At 31.2% G+C, this 26850-nt stretch overlaps 1 protein-coding gene across 2 annotated transcripts in view; it reads left to right on the top strand.

Moving 5' to 3' along the window:
- LOC145261130 (cationic amino acid transporter 2-like) overlaps positions 1-15669 on the top strand; it is a 135091-nt gene extending 119422 nt beyond the window's left edge. For both annotated transcript variants that reach the window (XM_080119394.1, XM_080119395.1), the window contains exons 12-15: positions 1128-1234; positions 4547-4710; positions 11029-11137; positions 15366-15669. In XM_080119394.1, the coding sequence (XP_079975520.1) occupies positions 1128-1234; positions 4547-4710; positions 11029-11137; positions 15366-15484 (499 nt within the window). In that variant the 3' untranslated portion in view covers positions 15485-15669. The remainder of the gene's footprint in view (positions 1-1127; positions 1235-4546; positions 4711-11028; positions 11138-15365) is intronic.
- The last annotated feature ends 11181 nt before the right edge of the window (positions 15670-26850 follow it).

Below are 26850 nucleotides of genomic sequence, written 5' to 3'. Positions count from 1 at the left end.
TAAAATTGTCGCCCTAAAGAAAACAACACTACAGCTTTATTTTAAAAATTTTATATTCAAAAATCAATTCAGGTAACTTGATTATGTAGTAGAGCTTACATCTATTGAATGTAGCCGCCTTCAGCCTAAATCACTGCCTTGATATGTGTCTGGAACTGAGAGTATGCCTTTTCCACAAGTGCCGATGGGAGTTTGGCAAATACTTGACAGATGGCGGCAATCAGGCTGGCTTTCATGTTGTGGGAGGTCATGTTGGTGATGTTCTTGATGTATGACTAAATGAAGTAGTCCAGCAGGTTCAGGTTGGGGAGCCAGTGAGAGAAGGATCGTAGCACTCCTCCTGAATCCAAGCCTGGGTCTCTTTGGCATGGGCTTGCGCCAGGTCCTGCTGCCATATCCAGGGTCTGCCAGCGGCCACCTAATTGCACCAGGGGATCACCCCACTCTTCAGCATATCTAAGTACACTTTGGTGTCGACCCTTAAACCAACTTCGAAGATGTAAAGTGGCATGATATGACCCTCACTTGAAACCACACCAAAGACCATAACTGTGGCCAAAAACTTTGTTTACATCACCCTGGGCACGTCTCTGCTATTTGTGGCAATTCAGCGATGTATTTTGAGGGTGCTGGCAATGGTCCTGTTGTCATAACTTGGATCAGTAGAGAGCATGAGTTGTACACCAGTGCATCTCCGATCTTGCTCATTGAAAATTGTGTCACTTTCAGATATGATAGGAGATTCCTATCGCTCCTGGCCAACTAGTAGATGGTCTGCAACAAAAAAGAAAACCGGTTTTCATTAAACTGAAATGGAATCATGTCATCTTTTCTGGGGCGACAATTTTATTGATCCACCATGTATAAAAAATCAGTAATCTCACAGCCAACCAATGTGTGCATATTGCAAAAATACTCTTTTGACCAAAGAAATAATAGGAATACTTGACAGAGAGGTCATATCCCCGAAATATGGTAAAATTCTGGGACTCTAGTGATCGAGGGGAAAACTAAGATCTAAAAACTAAATTAAAATTAAAAATTATTTTCAAATTACTGTTTCTTTCTTACAATCCTGCATTGTTAGAGCCATGACGACACATGCATTATTTCTTTTCTTTTTTCAGAGACATTTTTGTATCAAAATTTACATTAAAAGAACTTTTTCATCCACTTTCAAATGTGCCAACAAAAAGGACCGAAAAAATTGTAATGACCTGCTCAGGACTTCTTTGTAAGTGATTCAATTATTTGAATCGAAGTTTCTATTATTTGGATTACTGAATTTTATTTTCATAACATTTCGGCTAATTTAATCTTTGACCTTCTTCAGGTGGATCTTATCAAACTCGAGAATCTTCATGTTGAACTTTGGAATCTTCATAGAATTTTAAATGGAACCTATATTGAATAAACAGGGATAACATGCACTTGTTCCATCAGCTATGAAGTTCTAAGTAATTCGTAATTGTGTTCTGAGTATCACCCGCACTGAAGATCGAACCTTCGACCTCCAGAAGAGTATCACTTACAACTTAATTTTATCTGTTATGTCACGAGCCCATGCAGATTAGATAAAAGATTCCATTTGAAATTCCTTGCAGATTCCCGAATTTGACAGAAAGATTCCCAAGTTTGACAAGAAGAAGGTCAGAGGTTACATTGACGTTGTGTAAATGACACTCAAGATGAGAACAATAGTCTGAATAGTGCAACTAATTCAAATTATCGATCCTCATCTCAAAAATTGGAAGGAAGTTGATAATTGGTTAGAATATTTTCACCAGAATTTGTTGTGAAAATGTGAAAGGTGAGTTTATTGCAGTAACTTGTTTCATAAGAAGAAAGTGCTGCGTCATGAGATTTGAATGATCGTTTTGAAAAGATGTTTCGTGGTTTTCAGGATTTTGAAGAGGAGATGGCGATAGGAACAAGCAAAGAGAAAAGTTTTAGAATTTGCTTTTGCTATGAAAATGTAGATTAGTTCTTGCTGGCATATAACTGATGATGATGATGATGATGATGATGATGATGCAATTAAAATTTGAAAGTTGAAGGAGGCTTTTAGTGAAGCTTTTGTAGAGAGATGTCGAAACTTTGTTCTACCATACATAATTAGTATTCTTTGTTCTACCATACATAATTAGTATTCTTTGTTCTACCATACATAATTAGTATTCTTAACATCTGACATTCTAAGGATTCTTTGTGTTAAATTTGGTGTAATTATCACCGAAACATTTGGTGCCTATCGGTGCTTATAATTTATATTATTTATAGGTCTTGATTATTTTTATTATTTATAGGTGCTTATAATTTATAATATTGATAAGTTCTGATAATGTTTATTATTTATAGATGCTTATTTGTAAATTAAATTATTTGTAATTTAATTAAATATTTTCATTTTGGCCCCTTTTTTTTAAATTTTGCATGAAAATGATGCATCATATGTTTTGGAAATTTCCAGATGAGGATTGATAATTTGGATTATTGAGACTATCATTCTCATTTTGGTAATTATTTTCGCAACATTTTGGTCGATGTAACCTCTGACTTTTATTTAGAGGGGAGTATCTTTTCAAACTCAGGAATCTTCATGTTGAATGTGAGAACCTTTATGGAAGTTTGAACTAGATCCAATATTAATCCATGGGGAATAGATATTTGCATTCCATTAATCATAATCGTGTAAAAACGCTAATTAATTTTTATGTCATTCTTAGTCATTATCGCCTGTATTATTAATCACCATAGGGTTAATATTATTAGTATTATTAATCACCGTAGGGTTAATATTATTAGTATTATTAATCACCGTCGGGTTAATATTATTAGTATTATTAATCACCGTCGGGTTAATATTATTAGTATTATTAATCACCGTCGGGTTAATATTATTAGTATTATTAATCACCGTCGGGTTAATAAAACATTCTGTATAGATTGCAGAGTTTGACAAGATGTAGCCGATGAAGCTGGAAGGTCAAAATGTTGTGAAAATAACAACCAGGATGAGAATAGTAGTTTGATTAATACAAATAATTCATTTCTAACCAGTACTTCATACACAATGCAACACTGCACATGTATATTCACACTAACAAAACAATATATACGCATACACATCCTTAGCCCATGTGTCTGCTTATTCACTGAATAGTTTTTATTAAAATAAAAATCTATATAAATTATTTAATTGGAATTCATTATTGAGATGAGTATTATTTATTAATTTATTTTTTGTGGATATTTATCCTCATCTATTCCTCTGGCCTTTGTCAGGTGGTAGCCGCGACGGGATAGGAACTTCAAATCTCCCAACTACATTCTCAGCAATCACTGCCATCCATAGTTGTTGTCGTCTCATCACATTTTGGCCAAGTAAGCCTTTGGCCGGCTTTGGGTAGGATTGAAACCGCTATCTTCAGACAATTTTCACCTCGAACCATAGAGATTCAACGTCTCTATCCACTGTGCCATGAGCCCTGAAGGGCGTTCAAGGTTTGATCTTTTAGTCTTATAAATCCACGAGAATGTTGTTAGGAGATTCAAAGTTCCTATCCCGTCGCGGTTACCACCTGACGAAGGCCAGAGAAATAGTTGGCCAAAACGTTGTGAAACAACAACCAAGAAAGATTGGGATAATTGTCTGCAATAAATAAATTAAAACCCAAATTGTTTTAAATCTTCCTAAATAAACATTTCGGGACTAAAAATAATCTTTATATTTATGTAAAATTATATAAATATTTTGTTATTTAATCATGTTTAACTTGATTTTTCATTTACAAAAGTGTATTAATTGATTAGCCATCTATACTAGTGGTTTCTGAGAATATTTCATGAGTTTGAATACCATATCTTCAGTAGGTGGTCTAATGTCCAATTAATATATTTATGTGTATAAAACTCAGTTTTGTATACAACAGATAACGTAAGGGAGCTATAGGAACTGAACCTCTTCTAAAACTTCAAATATATCTCATATAAAATATCTTTCAGAAATGTATCTCATATAAAATATCTTTCAGAAAGACGATGGAAATGGTCCTGAATCTCTAAGTGAGCCATGAAAACAGAATTCTCTTAAAAGTGGAAACACCTCGAAGTGGAAATACATATATCCGATTTAAATGAAATTGCAACTATATGTATTACACTAATTCAGACAGTTTTCCGACATTTTGGCTCCTTCCAACTATATCAGAGGGTGAAACAGAAGAAGGAAGGCAGTAAAAACGAAGTAGTATAGAGTTATTACCATAGTGAAAAAATAGATTGTGATAATCATTCAATCCCGAGCAACGTCGGATCTTCTTGCTAGTAACTGTATAATATTAGAAATAAAATATATATCATGCTCTTATTAACCTCACATATATCACGTGACTGCATGTGACATGCGTGCACTTATACAAGAATTTTTTCATTAAAGTTGAAATGTAATTATTAATTAAAAGAAAAGATCCACAAAATGCACATCTTCAGAAATAAAACCTTGTTTTTTACTGTTTCTTTCATTGGATAATAATTTGTCTTTCAGCTGTTTTCATCATTTTTCTAAATGTTGATCTCGTCTATGGCGAAAATGATCTTGACAAGCTCGGCTGGGTAACCGGATTTTTGGTAATCTTCGCTATCATTTGTGTTGGATTGGGAATCATCATCTGGCGCCAACCTCAAAGTCCAGACAAGCTTCCTTTCAAGGTAAAAAAAAAAAGGTAATCTAGGCTGATACTACACAGAATGATTGTGATGGTCAAGCAGATAAGACTGCGGAGGGAACTCAGCAAGTAGACCTCAACTAGATGTGAGAATATTGAAATCTTTGCAAGACTTATTGTCACTCAAATTCTAGAGAAGACAATAGTTGTTTCTAGCGAGAAATCAATGGTGGACGGCTATTGTGATAACATAAAATAATTTGCAAAAGTTTTATAAAGATAGCTGGAGATCTGAGAGGACTTGTTGTCACTCAGATTCCAAGAGAACACCACTTGTTATTTGCAGTGAGCAATTACTGATACTGATTGCATGAAAACTCCTAGTGAGTTGATATATATATATATATATATATATATATATATATATATATATATATATATATATATATATATATATATATATATATATATATATATATACCGGTGAGTTACATTCCAAAAATCAAAAAACAGAATCAGTCCACAATCATAATTTTTTAAAAATTTATTCATTATTATTTGCACTCACTAGGAGTTTTCACACAGGCCATTATAAAAGTTTTCACACAGGCCATTATAAAAGATTTCTCACAGGCCATTATAAAAGTTTTCACACAGGCCATTATAAAAGATTTCACACAGGCCATTATAAAAGATTTCTCACAGGCCATTATAAAAGATTTCACACAGGCCATTATAAAAGTTTTCACACAGGCCATTATAAAAGATTTCTCACAGGCCATTATAAAAGATTTCTCACAGGCCATTATAAAAGATTTCACACAGGCCATTATAAAAGATTTCTCACAGGCCATTATAAAAGTTTTCACACAGGCCATTATAAAAGATTTCACACAGGCCATTATAAAAGATTTCACACAGGCCATTATAAAAGATTTCACACAGGCCATTATAAAAGATTTCACACAGGTCATTATAAAAGATTTCACACAGGCCATTATAAAAGTTTTCACACAGGCCATTATAAAAGTTTTCACACAGGCCATTATAAAAGTTTTCTGTCAAAAACTTGTGGTTTTTCCCTGGATTCTTGATGACAACAAGTTTTCTCATACTTCCAGTACTCTCCATCTCTTTTGATAACCTTTACAAATGAATTTGTGTTATTGCGACAACTGTTTACCATTGATTTCTTGTTGTCAATGACCATAGGCCTTCATTGGTATTTGGGTGGCAATAAGCCTCCCCAAATTCCCAGTCCTCTTTGCACTCATCCAATGGAGGTCTTGTTAGTGCTTTCTCTCCTCGGTCTTTCCATCCTCCTTACCCCCTCACAATTATTGTGCCAGTTGATGCCGATGCTATAAGTTTTTTTATATGGAGGGCGGGGGCGACTAACAATCATATGGTTTCAGTTTTTTTAATTCCATGTGTTTCTCTTTCGTTTTGTTGTAATTTTGAAAATTGGTGTTTGTAGTTCATGCAGATTAGTTTCTGCATTCAAGAGTTTTCCTTAATATTTTGGCCGTTTTCATTATTGTTTTTCGTTTATTTCTCATTCTTTTTTCAGGATTGTTCCTAGTGCTCCTACTATTATTGGTGTTATCTTGACTTTCTTCATCTTCCGCATCCCTTTCAGCTCCTTGGCTAGTTCCGTGTATTTGCTTCGTTTTTTCGTCTTCTTGATATTCATCCTGTGGTCTACTGAAACAGCAAAATCTGTGATCTGGCATAATTTTTCTTTCTTGTTAATTCTTATGATATCTGGTCTTCTTGCTTGGATGGGTTTATCTGTTTGTACATCCATGTCCCATAGGACTTTGTGATTTCTGTTTCCAACTACTGCTGCTGGTTTGTGCATGTACGATTTGTCTTGGAATTCAAGATGCAATTGTTTGCATAATTCTCAGTGTACTGCCTTCCCCCACTTTATCATGTCTATTTTTATATTCTTTTTGGACTAGTTTCTCTACCCTGCAACCTCTCTCCCACAGAAGAGATGTTGCGAGCCTATCCTTGTTTTATCGTTATTTCCATGGCAGGTGCTCGTCTAAACTCCAATCTCTGGTCCTTCCTCGCCAATCTTTCACGAAAAACACCCGTCTAGCCGAATCCACTGTGAAAAATTTCCCCCACTCTTTTTATCTGTGCCTAAATCAAAACGTGGATTCCATGAACAAAGCTTCTTTCTTAGAACTGCACGCCTGTGGAACTCTGTTCCGTCTGCCTGCTTCCCACTGGACTACAACTTGGATGTGTTCAAGTCCAATGTTAACAAATTCCTAATGAACCGCCCCCTTAAGTAAACACTTCATCAAATCTCCACACTAACGTAATGTACTTGCAATAACCCTTATCCCTGAGTGGCTTCCGGGCCTTGATAAATGGTGATCACTGTGTAAAAAAAAAAAGAAAAAAAGTTTACTGCATTCGCTTAGTATGTGGATTATTAATTCGTCTCTTTGTCCACAGAGTCTGCATTCGCTGTTTTCTTGTCTTGTTATGCTTTGTTTTGATATAACTGGTTCTAATCGCATTATCTTGTGCAGCTGTTATTAGAGATCTACGAGTATTTTATCTGTTTAAGTGTCCTTTTCATAGTTATGTCCAAGTGTTTTCGTTAGTTTCATCTTTTGTCATCCTTATGAATAACTGTTTCCCTTCCCATTTTTTTTCTCGTCTTATGTCTGTACTGTTTGTCCTGTTTTGCAGTGTCTCTTTCTGTGGTGATTACCCTTTTTGTTATCTATTTTTCTAATTCGTTTTGTTTTTGTTATTCAACGTCTTCTATTCAAATATTCAAACTAGTCCTCTTCCCCCATTTTTCCTTTTCATGTAGAGTCGGTCATCATCATCTTTTAGGTGTAGTGCATTGTGCATGGTCATAAGTTTCCTAGTCTTTTGGTCGAGTTGTTTCAGTTCTTCTTTGGTTTAGTCTATAAACAATTATTTTTATAATTATTTATATTATTCGTACTCACTAGGAGTTCTCACACAGGCCATCATCATCTGGAGTCTGGGTGCCAACGAGTCTACCTAGATGTGCAGTATAGGTGTGGCACCCGTCTATGCCGACAGTACAATTTATTTTTTTTTGTGAGAGATAGGTTAGTTAATTTACACTTTTGCAGCTTCAGTTTTCTTGGTTCCACATGGAATTCTACAATCATTTTTTACTTCTTTTGCAGTTTCCAAATGATTGGTTAGCGTTTGTAGATTATGCAGGTTATCCTTAAGATTCCAGCTGTTTTCAGCATTATCGTCTGTTGTATAATATTAGTCTTCCCTTTGATTCTGATTTCTCCTAGTCTTTTATCATCAATGTTCTTTGGGGCTGATCCCAATTCTGTTACAATTATTGATATTAAATTGATTTTCTTCAGGTTTATTATTCCTTTAAGTTCTTTAGCAAGGACCATACATTCGTTTCATTACTCTGTGGTCTACTGAGATAGCAAAATCTGTAATTTGATAGATTCTTTACTTCTTGTTAATATATGGTGATGCGTAGTCTCCTTGCTTGGATGAGTTTATCTGTTTGTACCTATATGTACCAAAGTATTTTGTGCATTTTGGTTTCCAGAATTGTCTCCAGTTTGTGTTTGCCCAATTCGTCTGCATGTTTGAAGTGTAGTTGTTTGCAGAGTTCCCAGTGTACTATCTTCCCCATGCAGGCGTGGTTGCCTTTATATTCTTTTTGAGTTAGTTTACTGCATTCACTTCTTATGTGATTTACCGATTCATCTCTTTGTCCACAGAGTCTACATTTACTGTTTTCCTGTGTTTTATCTATTTTAAGATTAGTGCGGTTAGTTCTAATCACGTTCTTCTATGAAGCTGTCAGTAGAGATTCTGTTTCTCTGATCATGTGTCCTTTATTATTATTATTAATTTATTTATTTTAACCATTTTTATTTGTAGGCAGATGCCAATATTTTTTTTCATATAGAAATACAAACACACATACACACACATTATCTAAGTAAATCGCAATATATCCAAACAGTTGAGCGAGATGGATGAGCGGTAAGGGATTTAGGTTCATTACCATGGGGTCCCGATTTTGAATCTCGCTAGATTCAGCCACTCTGATGAGTCGTAGACGATGAAATACGTGTCAGTGGATTATTATATTTTAAAAATAATATATATGCCACTCCTCATGTGGGGGTACCAAATTGGTTAAAGGGAAAATTATTCCCAACTCTATCTTTACATCATCAACGTTCTAATCCCCATCTGGCATCAATTAAAATGAATGGCTCTCGTCTTGGGGAGGCCTCAAGTTTTGACAGGCTTCTGGGCTTGACTTTTACTCCTGATCTTAAATGGAATACGTACATCAAATCTGTTGCCAAGGCCGCTGGAAAAATGGTCGGATCCTTCTATCGATTCAGTAGATATCTCACTGCTGATGCAATTCTCTACCTGTATAAGAGCCAAGTACATTCAAGTATGGAATACTGTTGCCACATATGGGCAGGAGCTGCTAGAAAAGACTTGTCCTGCCTTGATAGGGTTCAAAATAGACTTCGTGGCCTGGTGGGAGATGTCCTTTTCTCTTCGCTGCAACCTCTATCTCACAGAAGAGATGTTGCGAGTTTGTCTCTGCTTTATCGTTATTTTCATGGAAAGTGTTCAACTGAGCTTCAATCTATGGTCCCCCCTCGCCAAACTTTCACAAGAAACACTAGACTAGCTGAAAACATTATCAATAATTTTCCCCACTCTTTATCTGTGCCTAAACCTAAACAGATTCCATGATCAAAGCTTCTTTCTTAGAACTGCACGCCTGTGGAATTGTCTTCCGTTTTCCTGCTTTCCAGCTGTCTATAATATGGTTGTCTTCAAGTCCAACGTTAACAAGTTTCTGATGAGCCGTTCCACTTAAGTTAACAAATTTACCGAACTTCCATTACTATCGATTACTATATTGTCCTTTTGACTACTCTACACTTTAACCCTTATCCTTGAGTGGCCTATTGGCCTTGATAAATGGTGACACCTATGTAAAAAAAAAAAAAAAAAAAGGTAAAAATACACTTTCGTAAATAATTGAATGCATTCAAAACGTATCGCAAAAACAAAAACAAACAACAGCTAAGTAAATCGCGATATATCCAAACAGTTGTGCGAGATGGATGAGCAGTAAGGGGTTTAGGCTTGTGGGGTCCTGATTTCGAATCTCGCTGATGAGTCTTAGACGACGAAACACGTGCCAGTGGATTATTATCATACATGAAAATCTCAGGAACAAGTTGCTGGAGTTTGTTAAGATTGAAACTGGAGTGAATAGTTTTTGGTTTTTTAAATATTAATCGATTTTGTGTTCATCGTTTAAACAATAAATTCATGCACAGTTATTAGGAGTTCTCAGATGTGATTTTTAAATATAAATTTACTATAGGTTGTGCTAAATAGATAACAAAAGAAAAATAGATACAGAAAAAAAATTGTTTAAATATAATTTTTTTTCTTTTAAATTTTGATGTACGAAAGTGCTTTTTACTTAGATATTTTTTTACTATGCCGTTTTCTTTTTTTTAATATCATTTTTTTTTAAATTTCAAACAATAATAATTATATGTAATTCTTTTTTTTAATATAATTTTTTTTAAATTTCAAACAATAATAATTATATGTAATTCTTTTTTTAATATCATTTGTTTTTTAAATTTCAAACAATAATAATTATATGTAATTCTTTTTTTAATATCATTTTTTTTTAATTTCAAACAATAATAATTATATGTAATTCTTTTTTTAATATCATTTGTTTTTTAAATTTCAAACAATAATAATTATATGTAATTCTTTTTTAATATCATATTTTTTTTGAATTTCAAATAATAATAATTATATGTAATTCTTTTTTTTAATATCATTTGTTTTTTTAATTTCAAACAATAATAATTATATGTAATTCTTTTCTTTAATATCATTTTTTTTTTAATCTCAAACAATAATAATTATATGTATTCACGAATGCAGAATTACATCCCTTTTTTTTAAATATAGTATTTCTTTGAGAATAAATTTCACTCGTCCAAAGTATTTTCTGGGAGGAATTAAATAGAATGACATCTTATTGTTCTTAACAACATGTTGCAAAGATCCACAAAGAAATGATGAATGAGAATCAAATATTGATATTGTAGAATGAAAACTATCGATGACAAAGACACCATAAATAGGCTTACTTTACTTTATATGTTAGATTAAATATAGAAATTTAATTGTATTTTTAATTAATTTATTTATTTTGCAGTGTTTTTAGATAGATTTCCATGGTGGGGGGGTATAGTAATTTCCCCCCATCATAAATATTTATCACTTTTTCAAAAACATTGGCTCATTCCAGGTACCATTAGTTCCTCTCTTTCCTGAGCTTAGCGCTGCTATAAATATATATCTTATGTTGAAGTTACCAATCTCAACGTGGGTGAGGTTTGCTATCTGGATGACAATTGGTAAGACAGATTTTATTCCATTTTGTAATTTTTGAAAATTGTAATTTTTTGGTCATTTCATCACTAAGTCAATAACATATTCTTCTATAATCTGTAGATTTATAAAGTTTGACCATTTATTGTAATCATCGTGAAATTATAACACTAAATTCATATTCACAATTCTAATAAAGAGAGTCTGTGTATGCAATCGATGTTATAAATTTAACTAATTTGCATATTTTGAAAAAGGATATCACATTAATTTTCTAATTAACAATAAAAGTGAATATGTTTTCATTGTTAATTAGAAAATTCAATGACTATTTTCATTAATTATGACAGTTCTATCAACGAATATTTTTTTATATCACGGAAAAATGTTTCATTAATTATGACAGTTCTTTTAACAAATATTTTTCTGTATCATGGAAAAATGTTTCATTAATTATGACAGTTCTTTTAACGAATATTTTTCTGTATCATGGAAAAATGTTTCATTAATTATGACAGTTCTTTTAACGAATATTTTTTACATCATGGAAAAATGTTTCATTAATTATGACAGTTCTTTTAACGAATATTTTTCTGTATCATGGAAAAATGTTTCATTAATTATGACAGTTCTTTTAACGAATATTTTTTACATCATGGAAAAATGTTTCATTAATTATGACAGTTCTTTTAACGAATATTTTTCTGTATCATGGAAAAATGCTTCATTAATTATGACAGTTCTTTTAACGAATATTTTTCTGTATCATGGAAAAATGTTTCATTAATTATGACAGTTCTTTTAACGAATATTTTTTACATCATGGAAAAATGTTTCATTAATTATGACAGTTCTTTTAACGAATATTTTTCTGTATCATGGAAAAATGCTTCATTAATTATGACAGTTCTTTTAACAAATATTTTTTACATCATGGAAAAATGTTTCATTAATTATGACAGTTCTTTTAACGAATATTTTTCTGTATCATGGAAAAATGCTTCATTAATTATGACAGTTCTTTTAACGAATATTTTTCTGTATCATGGAAAAATGTTTCATTAATTATGACAGTTCTTTTAAAGAATATTTTTTACATCATGGAAAAATGTTTCATTAATTATGACAGTTCTTTTAACGAATATTTTTCTGTATCATGGAAAAATGCTTCATTAATTATGACAGTTCTTTTAACGAATATTTTTCTGTATCATGGAAAAATGTTTCATTAATTATGACAGTTCTTTTAACGAATATTTTTTACATCATGGAAAAATGTTTCATTAATTATGACAGTTCTTTTAACGAATATTTTTCTGTATCATGGAAAAATGCTTCATTAATTATGACAGTTCTTTTAACGAATATTTTTTACATCATGGAAAAATGTTTAGCGTTCTTGGATGAAATAACTCCCTATTTATTCGCTTCTCCTGAGAACAGAGTTAGACACAAGGTTGATTTTTAACGTTTATACAATGCAGCTCTCTCAAAAGAAATGCTATGGATTAAGACAAAAAATGTCTCGGTCTACATGAAGGAATATGTATTCTAATAGTTACATTTTATACAACCACTTACAACATGTAGAAGAAATTTAACATTATAACATTTCTCGATATACACCATTTTGTTGACTGTTTGTTGATTTTTTAGGGCAACCGTGGGACACAGGCCCTGATGGTCTAAAATTAGTTGACGTTAACTCAGATGTTGAGTCAATTAATGTTTAAATATTTAATAACCCGGGGGAACAACTGTTAACATAATTTCTGGAGTTTTCACTTGATTTAGGCTAATATTTACTGATTTCAAAACTGCATCCATTTTTTTTTAATCATGTCTTCACTCTTCAGCCTTCAACTGTTTGAATAAAACACAATCTGTTTGCAAATAGGACTGATCAACTGGTAGGGTCAGCAAAGTTATCTTCAAAGTTATGGAAGTTTAGGGCCAGAGTTGGAAAAAGATATCAATAGTCTCCAAATATCATGAGAAAGATCTTGTCGCTGATTTTTGTTATATGACAAGGTCCGAGAGTAACACTATGATTCTCCCTTCATTTGCTGATTAAACAGCTGTGTCATGCTTCAGTTTGGTTTCTGCAGATGAACACTCCATTCTGTAGGGTTCGCTTAAATAACTTATCATTTTACAAGTACATACATTCAACTGTAGAAGTGAAATTTGTACAAATTATATTACCCCCCCTCCTTGTATGTCTCTTTTATGTTGTGTTATAGTTCATTAAGACAAATTATTAATAAATGTTCATATTATCTTTCATTGTTAATACATACATACTAAATAACTAACAAAAGTATTTTCCTTCTAGTTGCATATTTTTGTTAGGCTGGGAGGATCACATAATTGTGAAAGAATTGTATAATCAAAGCAAAAATAAATTGTTTTGACTATTCAAATAATTTTCAACATTATTAATAATATTTACTTATTCATTTGTTCATTTTTTTTTATCAGTTATGTTGAACTTCATGCTTTGAAACGTGACAAGCCATAAATATATGACGTCACACCAAAGCTCTAATTATTTTGTTAAGGTAATGTTTTAAGCTCTATTTATAAGAAAATACCGATAGCTCGATTGGTAGAATTTAAGACTAGTGATCTGATGATTTCAGTTTCTATTTCCGGTCATGACACCTGTTTTATTTTTTGGGAATTTATTAATATTTTCCATTTCTAAAAGACGATATATTTATTACATTAAAAAAAATGACTGTGGACGGACAGACAAACAAAATGTCTAATTATATAAATGAATTTTGAATTTTATGTGAACATATAAAAACAGACTGAGATTTATTGATCCTTTCTTATGATGGCAAAAGCAGAATTTATAACTGCATTTTTTCCATTTTTTATTGTGACCATCTATTATCTATCTTTTTAATCTATGTTAAATCACAGTAAAGATGCGCCTTTTAAATTCATGATTTAATAATATACATATATATTTAATATATACAAGTAAACTTGTCTGTTGGTGTGAGGAATGGTCTCTAATAAACTACTCTATTAATTTTGCATCTACAGACTTGAAACTTGATAAATAGAGGATTTGAACCTGTGGAACAAATTCAATTTGGTTTACAACCGGTAAAAATAACTGCTAAAAAAATTAAACTTGACAGGTTTAAGTCGACTAAATATGTTATTTATACACATACGTAAACATCCATTTATATTTTTAACAACTTTTTAAACAAGTTTTTATATGTGTATTATCATGCACATATAAAAGCTAAGGCCGGAGAGTTACATAGTTTGGTTTTGATTCTACCTCGTTACATGTATATATATTTTTTTTACTTTTGAAATCATTACTATATATCGGATAATAGTATTATAATAATCAATAGAGAATCGGCCCTAAAATCTGCATAAATTTAAATATCATATTTAAGCTTATTTTATGACTAGACAATGTCGGCAGTGATTAAACAAATTTCCTCTTTTTTTTTTTTTTTTTTAAATGTCTGCCTATATCATAATTTGTAGCCTGTTTTTTATTAAATATAGTTTGGTTCTTGTCCAGACTCACGCTATCTAAAAACAAAAATAAAGAAATGTATGATGTATGTACAGGCGACAGAAAAAATATTGTATTCAAAAAATCATGTAAATTGATCAAGTAGTTCTATTTTAGATAAGAAAATAATTTTTTATGGCTAAACGAACAGCAACAATATCACGGCGTCAACTAGAAATAACTCCAAATAATTCAAGCTTGCGAGATTTATAAAGCCATTCTAAGAATAGGAAAGTGAAATCATTAGAAAATCTCAAATTTGTTTAAAAAATGATTTTCTTATTAAAAATTAAAACTACTTGATTACTTAACATGATTTTTGGAATACAACATTTTCTTTCTGTGACGGCTACGTTCATTGAATTGATTGTTTTTTTTTTATTTAGCATGGAGGGATTCTGGACACGTATCTATATTTTACTAATGAGCTTAAAATGTTATTTCCTTTCAACAATTTTGATGAAAAACGCATTTTTATTGAGTTTGTATATTCGGTTGAATTTCTTGGTACAAGTTATTTTTAAACCAAACTCAAAGCTTCAAATAATAAATCAATTTCCATTAATCGACATATTTTTTTACATCATAAATTATTAGTTTTATTTTTTAATTAATATTTTAATATTTTATCAGTGGATTAAAAAAAAATTATCTACAAATTTCTTTACCATTTAAGATTTTTTCACAAATCTATTATTCAGGTTTTCTCATCTATTTTGGTTATGGTATTCGAAAGAGTTTGGCAGGCAAAAGAGAGCGTCATTCCAGCCAGAATTACGTGAAGGAAATGTCCAAAGTCAACCAGGAAAATAATAAATAGAAACATGTTATATTGCACAAGGAAAAAAATACCTAAATCATATTTTATGGAAGCTTGGGATGATTTCAGATTTGTGAAACTGACTTATAAAACTTTTCTTTTTTTTTTTGTGTAAATATTTATCTCTCTTATATGCACATTATTTTCTGTATTTTGTTTAAATTAAAATTTGTTTTGATATTTTCTATTATTTTGCTACTTTTATATTTCTTGTTGCAAACATTTTTGCCATAAAAAATTCTGTTTGAAATTTCAGAGTTTTTTTTTTTTACTCATATTCATACCAAATAAAGCAAACTTCCATGGAGATGTAAGAAGTTATTGAGAATTAGGGACTTGGCATACAAGGACACTTTAAGTAGGGAGTTGAGTAGCAAGATGTCTGTTCACATTACACTTAAACAATCGAGGAAGCAGAATACAGGTAGGGAATTCCAAAGTTTAGCAGTTTGAGAGAAGAAACTTTCAGAGTAGAATACTTTTTGGCATCGGGGGATCTCTATAGTGTAAGTGCATGATTTTGGTCAGCGATATTTACATTGAGGAGGCATTAATGCTATGTTTGTTAGAGCACATTCCATTAAAGTATTTGCAAAACAAGCACAGAGATGAAACATTGCAGTGATGGGACAGGAGTTAGAGCTTGGTTGACAGTGGTGGGACCTATTTGATTGAAAACTTTTATTGGACTCTATCCAATAGACAGATAGATTAGTGGTTGATGTACCGGCTCATATTTGGCAACAGTACTCGATGCATGAGTGAATGGTGGCTTTATAGAAATATAGGATACTGTCAGGTGTGATTATTTTTCTAGCATGGTAGAGGGAACCTACATTCTTTGCAACAGCCTTGGCAGTGTCTTCTATGCATTTGTTCCAATTTATGTTGCCTGTGAATGTTAAGCTGGGAAGTTTGAATGATGAACTCTCAACTAGATTGTTATTATCAATAGCAATCGATGGCTGAAAAGGTTCTTTGTAATTGTTGATGGAACGAAACTTTGTCTTAATAGACTTAAATTTGACAGAAAAATTCCTAAGTATGACGAGATACACCTGAAAGTCAGCCAAAACCATTGTGAAAACTTCCAAGATGAGAACAGTAGTTCGAATAACCCAAATGATCAATCCTCATCTCAAAAATTCTGAAGCATAAGTAACAATTGCTTTCTCTGCTGAATAACAGATTTTTAAATAAGAAATCTCATCCAATCAAATCAAAACACAAATCTCAGTTTAGAGCTCATCTCTCTCGAGACACACAGATTCAACCATCTGTCATACAAAACCAGTATGATGCCTAGAGGGCCAACTTCAACCGACTTTCCTGGGATATTTGATGTATTTTTGATGAAAATCGTAATTTCAGTCTTTTTCTCAATTATCCACATTCAACCACTCAGAAGGACCACTATGATATCCAGCCAGTATCCATTTAAAAAAGACCTATCTGCAGACAATTTATGAACATTATTTCTTTGGAGTCTTCATTTCTCAGTATGAACTCCTATTTAAAGAGACACTTACCTTTTTTTCAAAGAGAAATACAATTATGTATGGCCGAACCCATAATCCAAGATATTTTGAATTCATTGTGTGGCTTCTTTTCTCTTAGCACAATATCTCTCACTTGCAGTAAAGCTGTTATTTGCATATACTGCAAACATGCAACTTATTAAACACACAATCAGCTACTGCAACTCTACAAGATAATTATGCAACCTGTGCAATCTCTCCACTGAATTATATCTTTGTTTTAGTGCACACAAAAGAATGTCGCTGGCGATTTCCAACAGCGATCAGCAAATATGACTTTTCACTCTCTAATCAAACCTAAGATTTAAGAAAAATGTCCATAAAATTGTTCCTTTGCAAGGTGCTGCCTCCAGAAGATGTTGAGAAGAGCTCTTAGCATTTTTGTGTACATTATCAAGTATTTTCTAGTTGCTTGATAAAAATCCAAATGCTACTTCCTAATACAATAACGACTTCAAAGTAGTTATGTTTTATTTTGGTAGGAAAATTTGACTTCCAGATTCCTTTCAGCTCATGGTTAAAAAATACAAGGGAGGTAATTCGAAGTTTTGTTATAAAAAAAAAGACGAAATATTTTCAGGTTAGCAAGTTGCAATAACCTGTAATAGAAAGAAACTTATTGCTTTTAGCACAAAATTAAAGATTGATCTGAGAGAATTTAATTAAATGAAAAGCGTTTTTATTTTTAACCTTTTATTTATATTCAATTGGAAAATTCACATTTTCAACTAGGAAAGAAAATAACATAAAAGTTACATTTTTAAAAAATTATTTGAGTTTTTATAAAAGATGTAAACTCTTGGACAAAAACAAAAAAAAAAAAACTGCAAATTCTTCTGTTTTTTTTTTCCTGAAAAAATGTTTTATGCATTAAAAAACGAACAAGCAATGAAATGAATGAGAAAAACAAAGTTTCTAAAATAATTCATTTTTTTTCAAGAAATTTCCACTTGGTTGCATATATTTTTGAGTTGTGGTTTTCTAAAGGCAAACTTAGTCAGAAATTAGAGATGAAAATGCATGTAAGATGAAGATGAAAGTGTATCTAAGATAAAGATTACCTTTAAATCCTCTTGAATTTTTATGATAATTGCTTTTAATTGTTGCTAAGCTGCAATACTTTCGAAACAATAGTAAAGGTGGGGGAGCATTTGCAAATCACTAAAATGTAAACAACTAAAGTAATAAAAATAAACCCCATAAAAAGAACAGAACAGACTTAAATATCTGAAATAGTTTTTTGTTTTTTTCCAAAATATTATTTTATGTGGACTCCATCAAGTGAGACAAATAAGATACAGAAACTTTTGCCTTCGTTTCATCCTGTTTTCTGTCCCATCTCTACTAAATGCATTGTGAATTGTCATCTTTAAATTATATATAATACTGCACAGAATGATTCAAGCAGTGAAAGTATTAGTTTTTACTGGTATTGTTAAAATGTTAAAAAATATTTAATCGAATATATTTTAACTAAAAAAAAGAAAATGAAATAAAAACGAGAGAGGAATTGTGGCAAACATATTGTTCTCTCAGTGATCAGCCCAAATAAGGAGAATAGAGGAAGTGGATTTATGAGTCATGCTTTTTACATTGGTGACAACGTTGCTAAATAACAAGCACCAGATTTAAACAAATTTTTTTTTATATAATGCTTACTATAAAAACATTCTTAGATTCTATCACTTCATCTTCTTCACGAATATATATCAACAGCATCAAAATAAATATTGTTTCAGATGAAAAATTATTTTTTTTATCAAAAAATTATTTTTGTGATGACAAAAATTTGATTGAATAAATTTTTTTTCAATGGGTGAAAAACAAATGAAGATAATTTTCACATTTTCTTTAGAAAATAAATATTCATTATCAAATTTGGTTCAGCGTTCATTTTACATGCTGTCACGTATTAGCCGACTTTTAGAAATTGACTTCCAAATTAATCTATCTCTCTAGTCTTTATCTTTTTTTTCTCTCTAGTTTATCCTTATCATTTCTTCCCATATTTTCCTTGGTTTTCCTCTGAACTGACCCTGCTACCTCAACTGTTCTATATCTACTAAAAAACTCAAGAATTCTCACCTATTCTTTCAACATGATCACGTCTCCCTAAACTATCCTAATTAAATCTTCCTCTGAAATAATCAGAATTAAGCCTGTCTTTAATATTCACATTACACATCCATTATAATATTCTCGTATCATTTCTCTCCATGCAACACCTTAACCTTCAATAGCCAGATTTCACTCCAAAACATCATCACACTGCATACACATCCCTGATAGACTCTTCCCTTGGTCAGCTCTGCTGATTAGTAATGCTGAACTTACTCTATCCACTCTGAAAATTTCAATCATACTAACACCTGCTCTGTCTTATGCTCCAGTGATATCACCAAGGTAACAAAACTTCTGAACATCCTCAATAGCTTCATCGTTCAAATATATTTTCTCTATATCTGAGTTCATTTTCTTATGCTTTTTTCACACAAACTGGTTATCATCTCTCAACCTACCAGTAATTCCATAATCAAAGAATTAAGTTCTAAAATTAAACAACTGGTCACGTAGTGTCTCAAAGGCACCTTCAACAGAACAAGTCTAGTGGTGATAAGACGACTGTATATTTAGGAATGTGGCTGAACTAAACTTATTTAACTTTAAAACTGCATTAAATTTCCAAAAAGAAAAATGTGGTCTATTTTAGTAAAAGTATTTCATTTGAATGAAAAAAAAAACAAGCAGGGAAAGAGGAAGTGAACTTTTACATCAGTGACCACATTTCTAAATTAACCAATGGGGGTGATCCTTCATGGTCATATGATCTGTGATTTCATGTATTATAAAAGGTGACCCCCAACAAATAGAAGCAACGCAAAGGTTAGCTGAGATTTGAATGCTGAGCATGATACACATAAAGTGCTTGAAAACTAAACCTTAGAAACTGTCTTGCTTGTAAATTATAAGTTTCAATTTGGAGTTCTTTTATTAATTTATACAACTTCAACTTACATTTAAAACCAATATTGAAAAAATTCAAAGGATTTTCAAATTAAAGATATAAAAGAAAAGTTTCTTTTTAAGGAAAATTTCTTTGTAAAATGTAGAATCTTCCTCAAATGTTTAAGCCAAAGAACCAGCTTAATTTCTGTTATAATGACTAAAAAAAAAATTTTTTTTTAATATTACAATACACACTTTCATCTCTTTTTTTTTATATAAAAATCAATTTGCCTATCACTCAAAAGTATTGTCTGAATTCATTTGTTTTTATCTCAAGTGATAAACTGAAGTTGGGTTGAAACATTCATTTATGGTAAAGCTTTCTGAGAAAAATATTGGCAATAATGGGCAATTAAAAAATAGAAATTGAAGTGGGTTTATACAAAAATAATTACATCCCATTTTCAAAGATTTTTTTAAAAATTTTATTTCAAGTTATTAAAAATTTGAGTACAGGTGAATGTGATGAAATTTCCTCACCTTTTTAAGACGTTTTTAATTCTCAACCATAAAAGCAGTTCAAATTAGTTAAAATTACTAAAACGAGATAAAAAGTTGAAATAATAATCGAAAGTATTCATGTCATATAAATGAACAACACATTCAAAATAGAAATAGTTGAAAATACTGAAATACTTTTAAAGAGTAGTGGCACTTCCAATAAATACTGTTTAGGAGAACAAATAAATCATAATACTTGCCTTTGAATAATAAATTTTAATTCTAGTCAGAAATTATTTTATATCCACAAAATCAAATGCTTCAAAATCATCTTCAAATTTCCAACAATAATAAAACCTATTTTTTTTACCATGACATGAAAACAAACATGTTTTGCATGGTATTTATATTTAACTGCAGGAAATTTTAAATTGATTTTAAAGAAGTTATTTGGGCTAAAATGAAAGGTCAAGTATTCTTGTTCAATTGCACGCCTAATCCAAAGATAAACAGCATTTGTTGGAAGAGACACTAATCTAGAAATATATCGAAAAAGTTTTGCATACAATAGAGTAGCATAAACAAGCTGTTGAAAATAAAAATTAATTCATAAATTAATAATTTTATTTTAAAAAATGTTATGAATAAATTTAGTTTCAAAATCCTATTTAAAAAATAGTTAAACAAAAAGCAGCATACACTGCACCTTCGGCCATTAAACTTGTATTTTCTTAATAAAATTATCGGATCAAAATATGCAAATGTGTGTAAATATAAAAAATCGTAATTTGAAAAAAAAAAAAAAAAAAAAAAAATCAATAAAAATGGAACTAAATAACTGCTAAAGTTGGATTCATTTCTTTCAATAATGCTAAAATCAAAAGACCCTATTTTAATTCAACTTTATATAACAGATGCGTCATTGTTTTATAGATGTTTACTGCATATGTATATGTAAGGTTAACTAATTTGCATATTAATTTGGAAAAAGGACATCTTATTAATTTACTATTATTTATTGTTTATTTTTTAATTCAAGGGTTGTTTTGATTTTAATATAGCAAATAAAACTATAATGTGAAATAGTACTATTTCCTGAACAAATGACATTTGTGTTCAAATGCTCCTTTATTTAAAAGCACCAATTTGAAATTTGAAATAGATCACTTGTTAAATAACAATCGACTAAAAAGAAATTAATTTCTTTTTAGTCACATTTAAAAGATAATTTTTTTTACAGAAATGACCAAAATGTAACATATTTATATAAATAAATGAGAAAAATTGCTTTTACGTTTACACCAAAGTTTTGAATGAAATGTTTATTATTTTAAATTAATGTTGCAAGCATTTCAAGTAGCGAACTTTGCAAAGTGATAGCCAACCGGCAAAATCAGTTCATTAATAGAGACAAAGGAGAGGGGGAAGGGCAATGATTGAAACAAAAATTAAAGTAAAAAGACTCCCGGGCAATACCAGGTGGAGACAGCTAGTTATTTACAATTTCAACAAAAATTTCAATACTGTTGTGGTATCTGCAATGATGTGCAGAGTGGGAAGGAGGAGCTTGATCATCTAAATTGTGAAGGAGGAATTAAATCATATTCAAACCATCTCCGTTTCTTATATTTCTCAGTACTAGGATTTATACTTGAGTTTTTGGGATACACAATCAAGGAGTTGGCCTCAGATATCAGCAGATCTCTGTATGCAACTCAACATCTGTAATCAACTAAGTTTAAAAAGTCAGATTTATTTTAGTCTCTATTTACTTGCCTCCCCTCGGGGGCAAAGTTAGACAGATGGTCACTTATTAATATGGAAAAATCCAGTTCCATAAAACGGGGCATTCTGGCTTGAGACCAAAATAAAAATTTCTTTGATCTAAAAGAATTTCTCCTCCACTGACTAAGAACAGAAATGTAATAATGTAATCTAATTTATAAAACTCACTATGTCTGTCTGTCTGTCTCCATATTTTCAAACTATCTCTTCCGAAACTAAAAGTCACAGAGCAGCGCTAGGGTAGGGGCCTCAAATGATTGGATTTTTTATGGACCATTCTTTTATGGGCCATTCTTTTATAGGCCTTCAGCCGGTTAAAATAGGTTTTAAGTCAAAAACGGGTCAAAATTGAAAAAATCGTTATTTATTTTGAACATCATCTTAGTTTATTTTTAATCAGTTCATATGTATGTCCCGTTGGTACAGTGGTAACGTCACCAGCTTTAAATACTAGTTTTGGTTTCGATTCTAAATACTTTTTTACTTTTGAAATCACGATTCTATAATCTATATTTTGTATATGTTAATACAAAATCTGGGCAAATTAAAATATCTTATTCAAGCATATTTTACGACTGGGCAAAGCTGTCCCACCCGTTAATTAATAATATAATAATAACGTAATAATGTAATTAACAATGTAATAATAATGCAATAATAACGTAGTAAAAAGTATGAACCGGTTCCCCCTCTCTATGAGTAAAATGGCAACGTGCGTTTCAATAAATCACATATAATGAATTATCTGTAGTAGAAATTGCATCTTGGCATTATGTGATCGCAAAAGGGGTTGAATTGTCATAAAACAGTAAATCAATCCAACACAGATCGATAATCATTTGAATGATTTACAAAGAAAATACATTCTCCATCGAAGATTACCAAATAAAATCAAACTTACAGGTTTTATTTGACAAAATCTGTCTTCAAATGAATGATTACAGGGTGCAGACACCAAAATCTCATCATACAACTCCTTGTAAAGGGGTGGTAGGCAGTTATTGATGCTGTTCAGCTTTCGTTTCATGGTTCAGGTTTGATGTTCTCCAGTTTTTTTTTTGTCTCAGACAAGGAGCTTGAACACTCATTAAAGGAACGAGGACAATTCAGAGTAATACAAAATCGAATGGATCCATTTCCTTATCTGAGTTGCCTTTAGTTATCTTCAAGACATCACATGATGAAAACCCAAGCAATCCATCATCTACTTTCATGGGTTAATCTAGCAATCAAACCCTGTTAATCATACCTAATAACTAAATGTTCATGAAACTTTAAAAGCAAGAATAGCATTTAAATTTCATAGCAGCCTCCATGAAATTTTGAAAGATCACCTATTTCTAGTTTTATACTAACCCGACTTGGCACTGCCCAAGCGTGTTTATACTTTCTTTTTATTGGTACATTTGTTTATTGGTTTGTATTTGTTTATTAAACAGATGGAAACCAAATTAGCTTAAACTTGTTAAATAAATGATACAATTAGTTCAGAATAAAATGCAGTTTTGGCAGAAAAGATTTGTGAGATGAAAAAAAAAAAAAAAAAATAGAACATGAAAGTTAAAGAAATCGATTACAATCCAATAAATCCGTTTTTTTTTTCTAGATCTGGTCTACCTCAATTTTATTTTCTCATTGTTGGCTAAATAAATTTGGAGTTAATTTTTAAAATTTTATTTTTCTTATGGATTTAAAAACTTTGAATTAAAAATATAGATTTTAAAACAAAAATGCTTACATATTTTTTTTTCCAAGTGTATATTTTTATTTAAATGTAATCATCAATCTCTAATGTTTTTTTATATTAATAGCTATTTTAGTATTGAGCATTAGAAGATTTAAGAAGATTTATTACCTAAATGCAATTTTCTCTCTCTCTCTCAGAACTTTTTTTGTCAGAGATGTGAGTGGCCAATGTCCAAAGAATCTGAAAAAAAAAAAAAAAAAAAAAAAAATCTCCCAACATGGGAGTTGGGATGGAGGGAGGGGGCATGCCCATATAAAATTTCCCAACAAGGTGCATATGTGAAGGGAAGGAGACCGGAATAGATTCTGTGGAGAAATAAAAGTTTTTACCTCCCCTTACTGTGAATCGCTTGAATTACAACTTGAAGTAAAACGAAGAGGAAGAGAGAAAAACAAGAAAAGATAAAGTGAAAGAGAGAAAGAATGAAATAAAATCGAGCCAAATGATGGGGGAGGGGGGAGGATGTTAGTGATTCAGCAGAAATTAATTTTTATTTAAAAAAAAACAAAACAAACAAAATGGGGAAAGAGGTGACTGGTTAATTTTAATGCATTTAAAACTAAGCTTCTATCTTTACATCATCAACGTTCTAATCCTCGTCTGGCATCAATTAAAATGAATAGCTCTCGTCTTGGAGAAGCTCCATGTTTTGACAAACTTTTGAGTTTGACCTTTACTCCTGATCTAAAATGGAACATGAATATCAAATCAGTTGCCAAGGTCACTGGAAAAATGGTGGGATACTTCTACTGCTCCAATAGATATCTCGCTGCTGATGCAATTCTCTACCTGTATAAGAGCCAAGTACATCCAAGGATGGAGTACTGTTGCCACATCTGGGCAGGAGCTGCTAGAAAGATCTCATCCTACCATGACATAGTTCAAAATAGACTTCATAGCTTAGTGGGGGATGCTCTTTTCTCTTCTCTGCAAGCTTTATTGCACAGAAGAGATTTTGCGAGCCTGTCTCTGCTTTATCGTTATTTTCATGGAAAGTGCTCGTCTGAGCTCCAATCTATGGTACCCCTTGCCAAACTTTCATGAAAAACACTCGTCTGGCTGAAACCACTATCAATAATTTCCCTCACTGTGCCTAAACCTAAACATAGATTCCATGAACAAATTTCTAACTACAGTATGGTTGTCCTCAAGTCCAACGCAAACAAGTTCTTGAGCCATCCCGTTAAATAGTCCAATTTCCACAATTTTCACTACTACGATATTGTCCCATTGACTACACATATTAACCCTTATCCTCGAGTGGCCTCCAAGCCTTGATAAATAGCGGCTCAATTTTTCTGAATTTAAAGAAAAAGTGAAGATCTTACATTCTTGATTTATTGTTCAATTATAGATTGGCAATGGAACTGCTTTAGGATCAATCTGAGGGTGGACCAAATGTCTAAAATGGAAAATAACTGTCTAACTACGATGATAGATAAGTTATTATGAACCGTTTTATGAACACGCAAGTGTGGAACTGATATTAAAAAACAGCTGAAGTCCTCTGTGGAAGGGGAGGGGGTAAAAATTATTTTCTCTCCTTTTTATCTTAAATGTGCGAAAAAATTAGGTCCAACAACTTTCTTTCTCCTTCTTTCATTATATTAAAGCAGTTGCAAAAGTTTGTGCATGAGAGAGAGAGAGAGAGAGAGAGAGAGAGAGAGAGAGAGAGAGAGAGAGAGAGAGAGAGAGAGAGAGAGAGAGAGAGAGAGAGAGAGAGAGAGAGAGAGACTTATAAAAGAAAAATTTTACACACGTTTTTCTTTACTTTTATTTTCTCATCCAGGAACAGGGCAAAACCGGGTAGTCTTGCTAGTATCTTTAGATAGTAATATTAACTATTATTAATTTAGATATTATTAATATTAACTATTATCAATTAATTTAGATACTAATATTAATATTATTAATATTAACTATTATTAATATCCGGGAAAGCATTAGGATTTCTTTTTAAACGAGTCAAAAACGTATTTTTTTAAATAAAATTTATAAAATTAATTTTTACATTTAATTTCACACATTTTTAATTCAAGTTTATTAAAAACTTATTTCAATTTCAACTTAGCATTCCAAATTTCAGATGAATAAAAATTGTAAAACTGCTTATGTAACAAAACATTTCCAAAAGTTACAATAAATTTTTATAGCAAAAACAAATTTGTAATGAATTTGTAGAGAAATTTGTTTTTTTAAAAACGTTCATATTAAAACGAAAAGTGGTAAAATATGAGAAAACAAGTGAAACGAAAAGTCATTATCCCAATATTAACCCTGAATCAACAGAAAATAAAAATAAAACACAAAAGAAACAAATAAAAAAAAAACAATAAAAATAAAGGAATGGTATATTTGTTTTAATTTCCTTAATTCGCCATCAACTGCTCATTCATTCAGAAACTGTAACAACATGGGATACTTTTAATGGGGATTAAAAATGTATTGCACGGTTTTTTTTTTTTTTTTTTTCTATTTTAATTAAACATTGAGCCTTTCCTACAATGTTAAATTCAATTTGCATACACAATCTACAACATGTAATATTATTATTATTATTATTATTATTATTATTGACGACGACGACGACGACGACGACGACGACGACGACGACGACGACGACGACGACGACGACGACGACAACAACAACAACAACAATAATAATAATAATAATAATAATAATAAAAAAAAAAAAAAATTAAGTAAATAAATCTAAAAAAGCTTTCAAAGGCCGGAAGAGAACAGTCAGCAAATATAACATCTATATTTTCAAATAATTTTTTTCAGCATTTTCTTTTTCTAAATCAACAAATAAATTCTAATCAAGTTTAGAAATTTTTCAAATAATA

Source organism: Euprymna scolopes, chromosome 37 (genome assembly GCF_053919585.1).
Source record: "Euprymna scolopes isolate OS-2025 chromosome 37, ASM5391958v1, whole genome shotgun sequence".
In the NCBI taxonomy this organism is placed as follows: Eukaryota; Metazoa; Mollusca; class Cephalopoda; order Sepiida; family Sepiolidae; genus Euprymna; species Euprymna scolopes.
The sequence above is the reverse complement of the archived record's forward strand: the minus strand, read 5'-3'. Positions and strand labels throughout refer to the sequence as shown.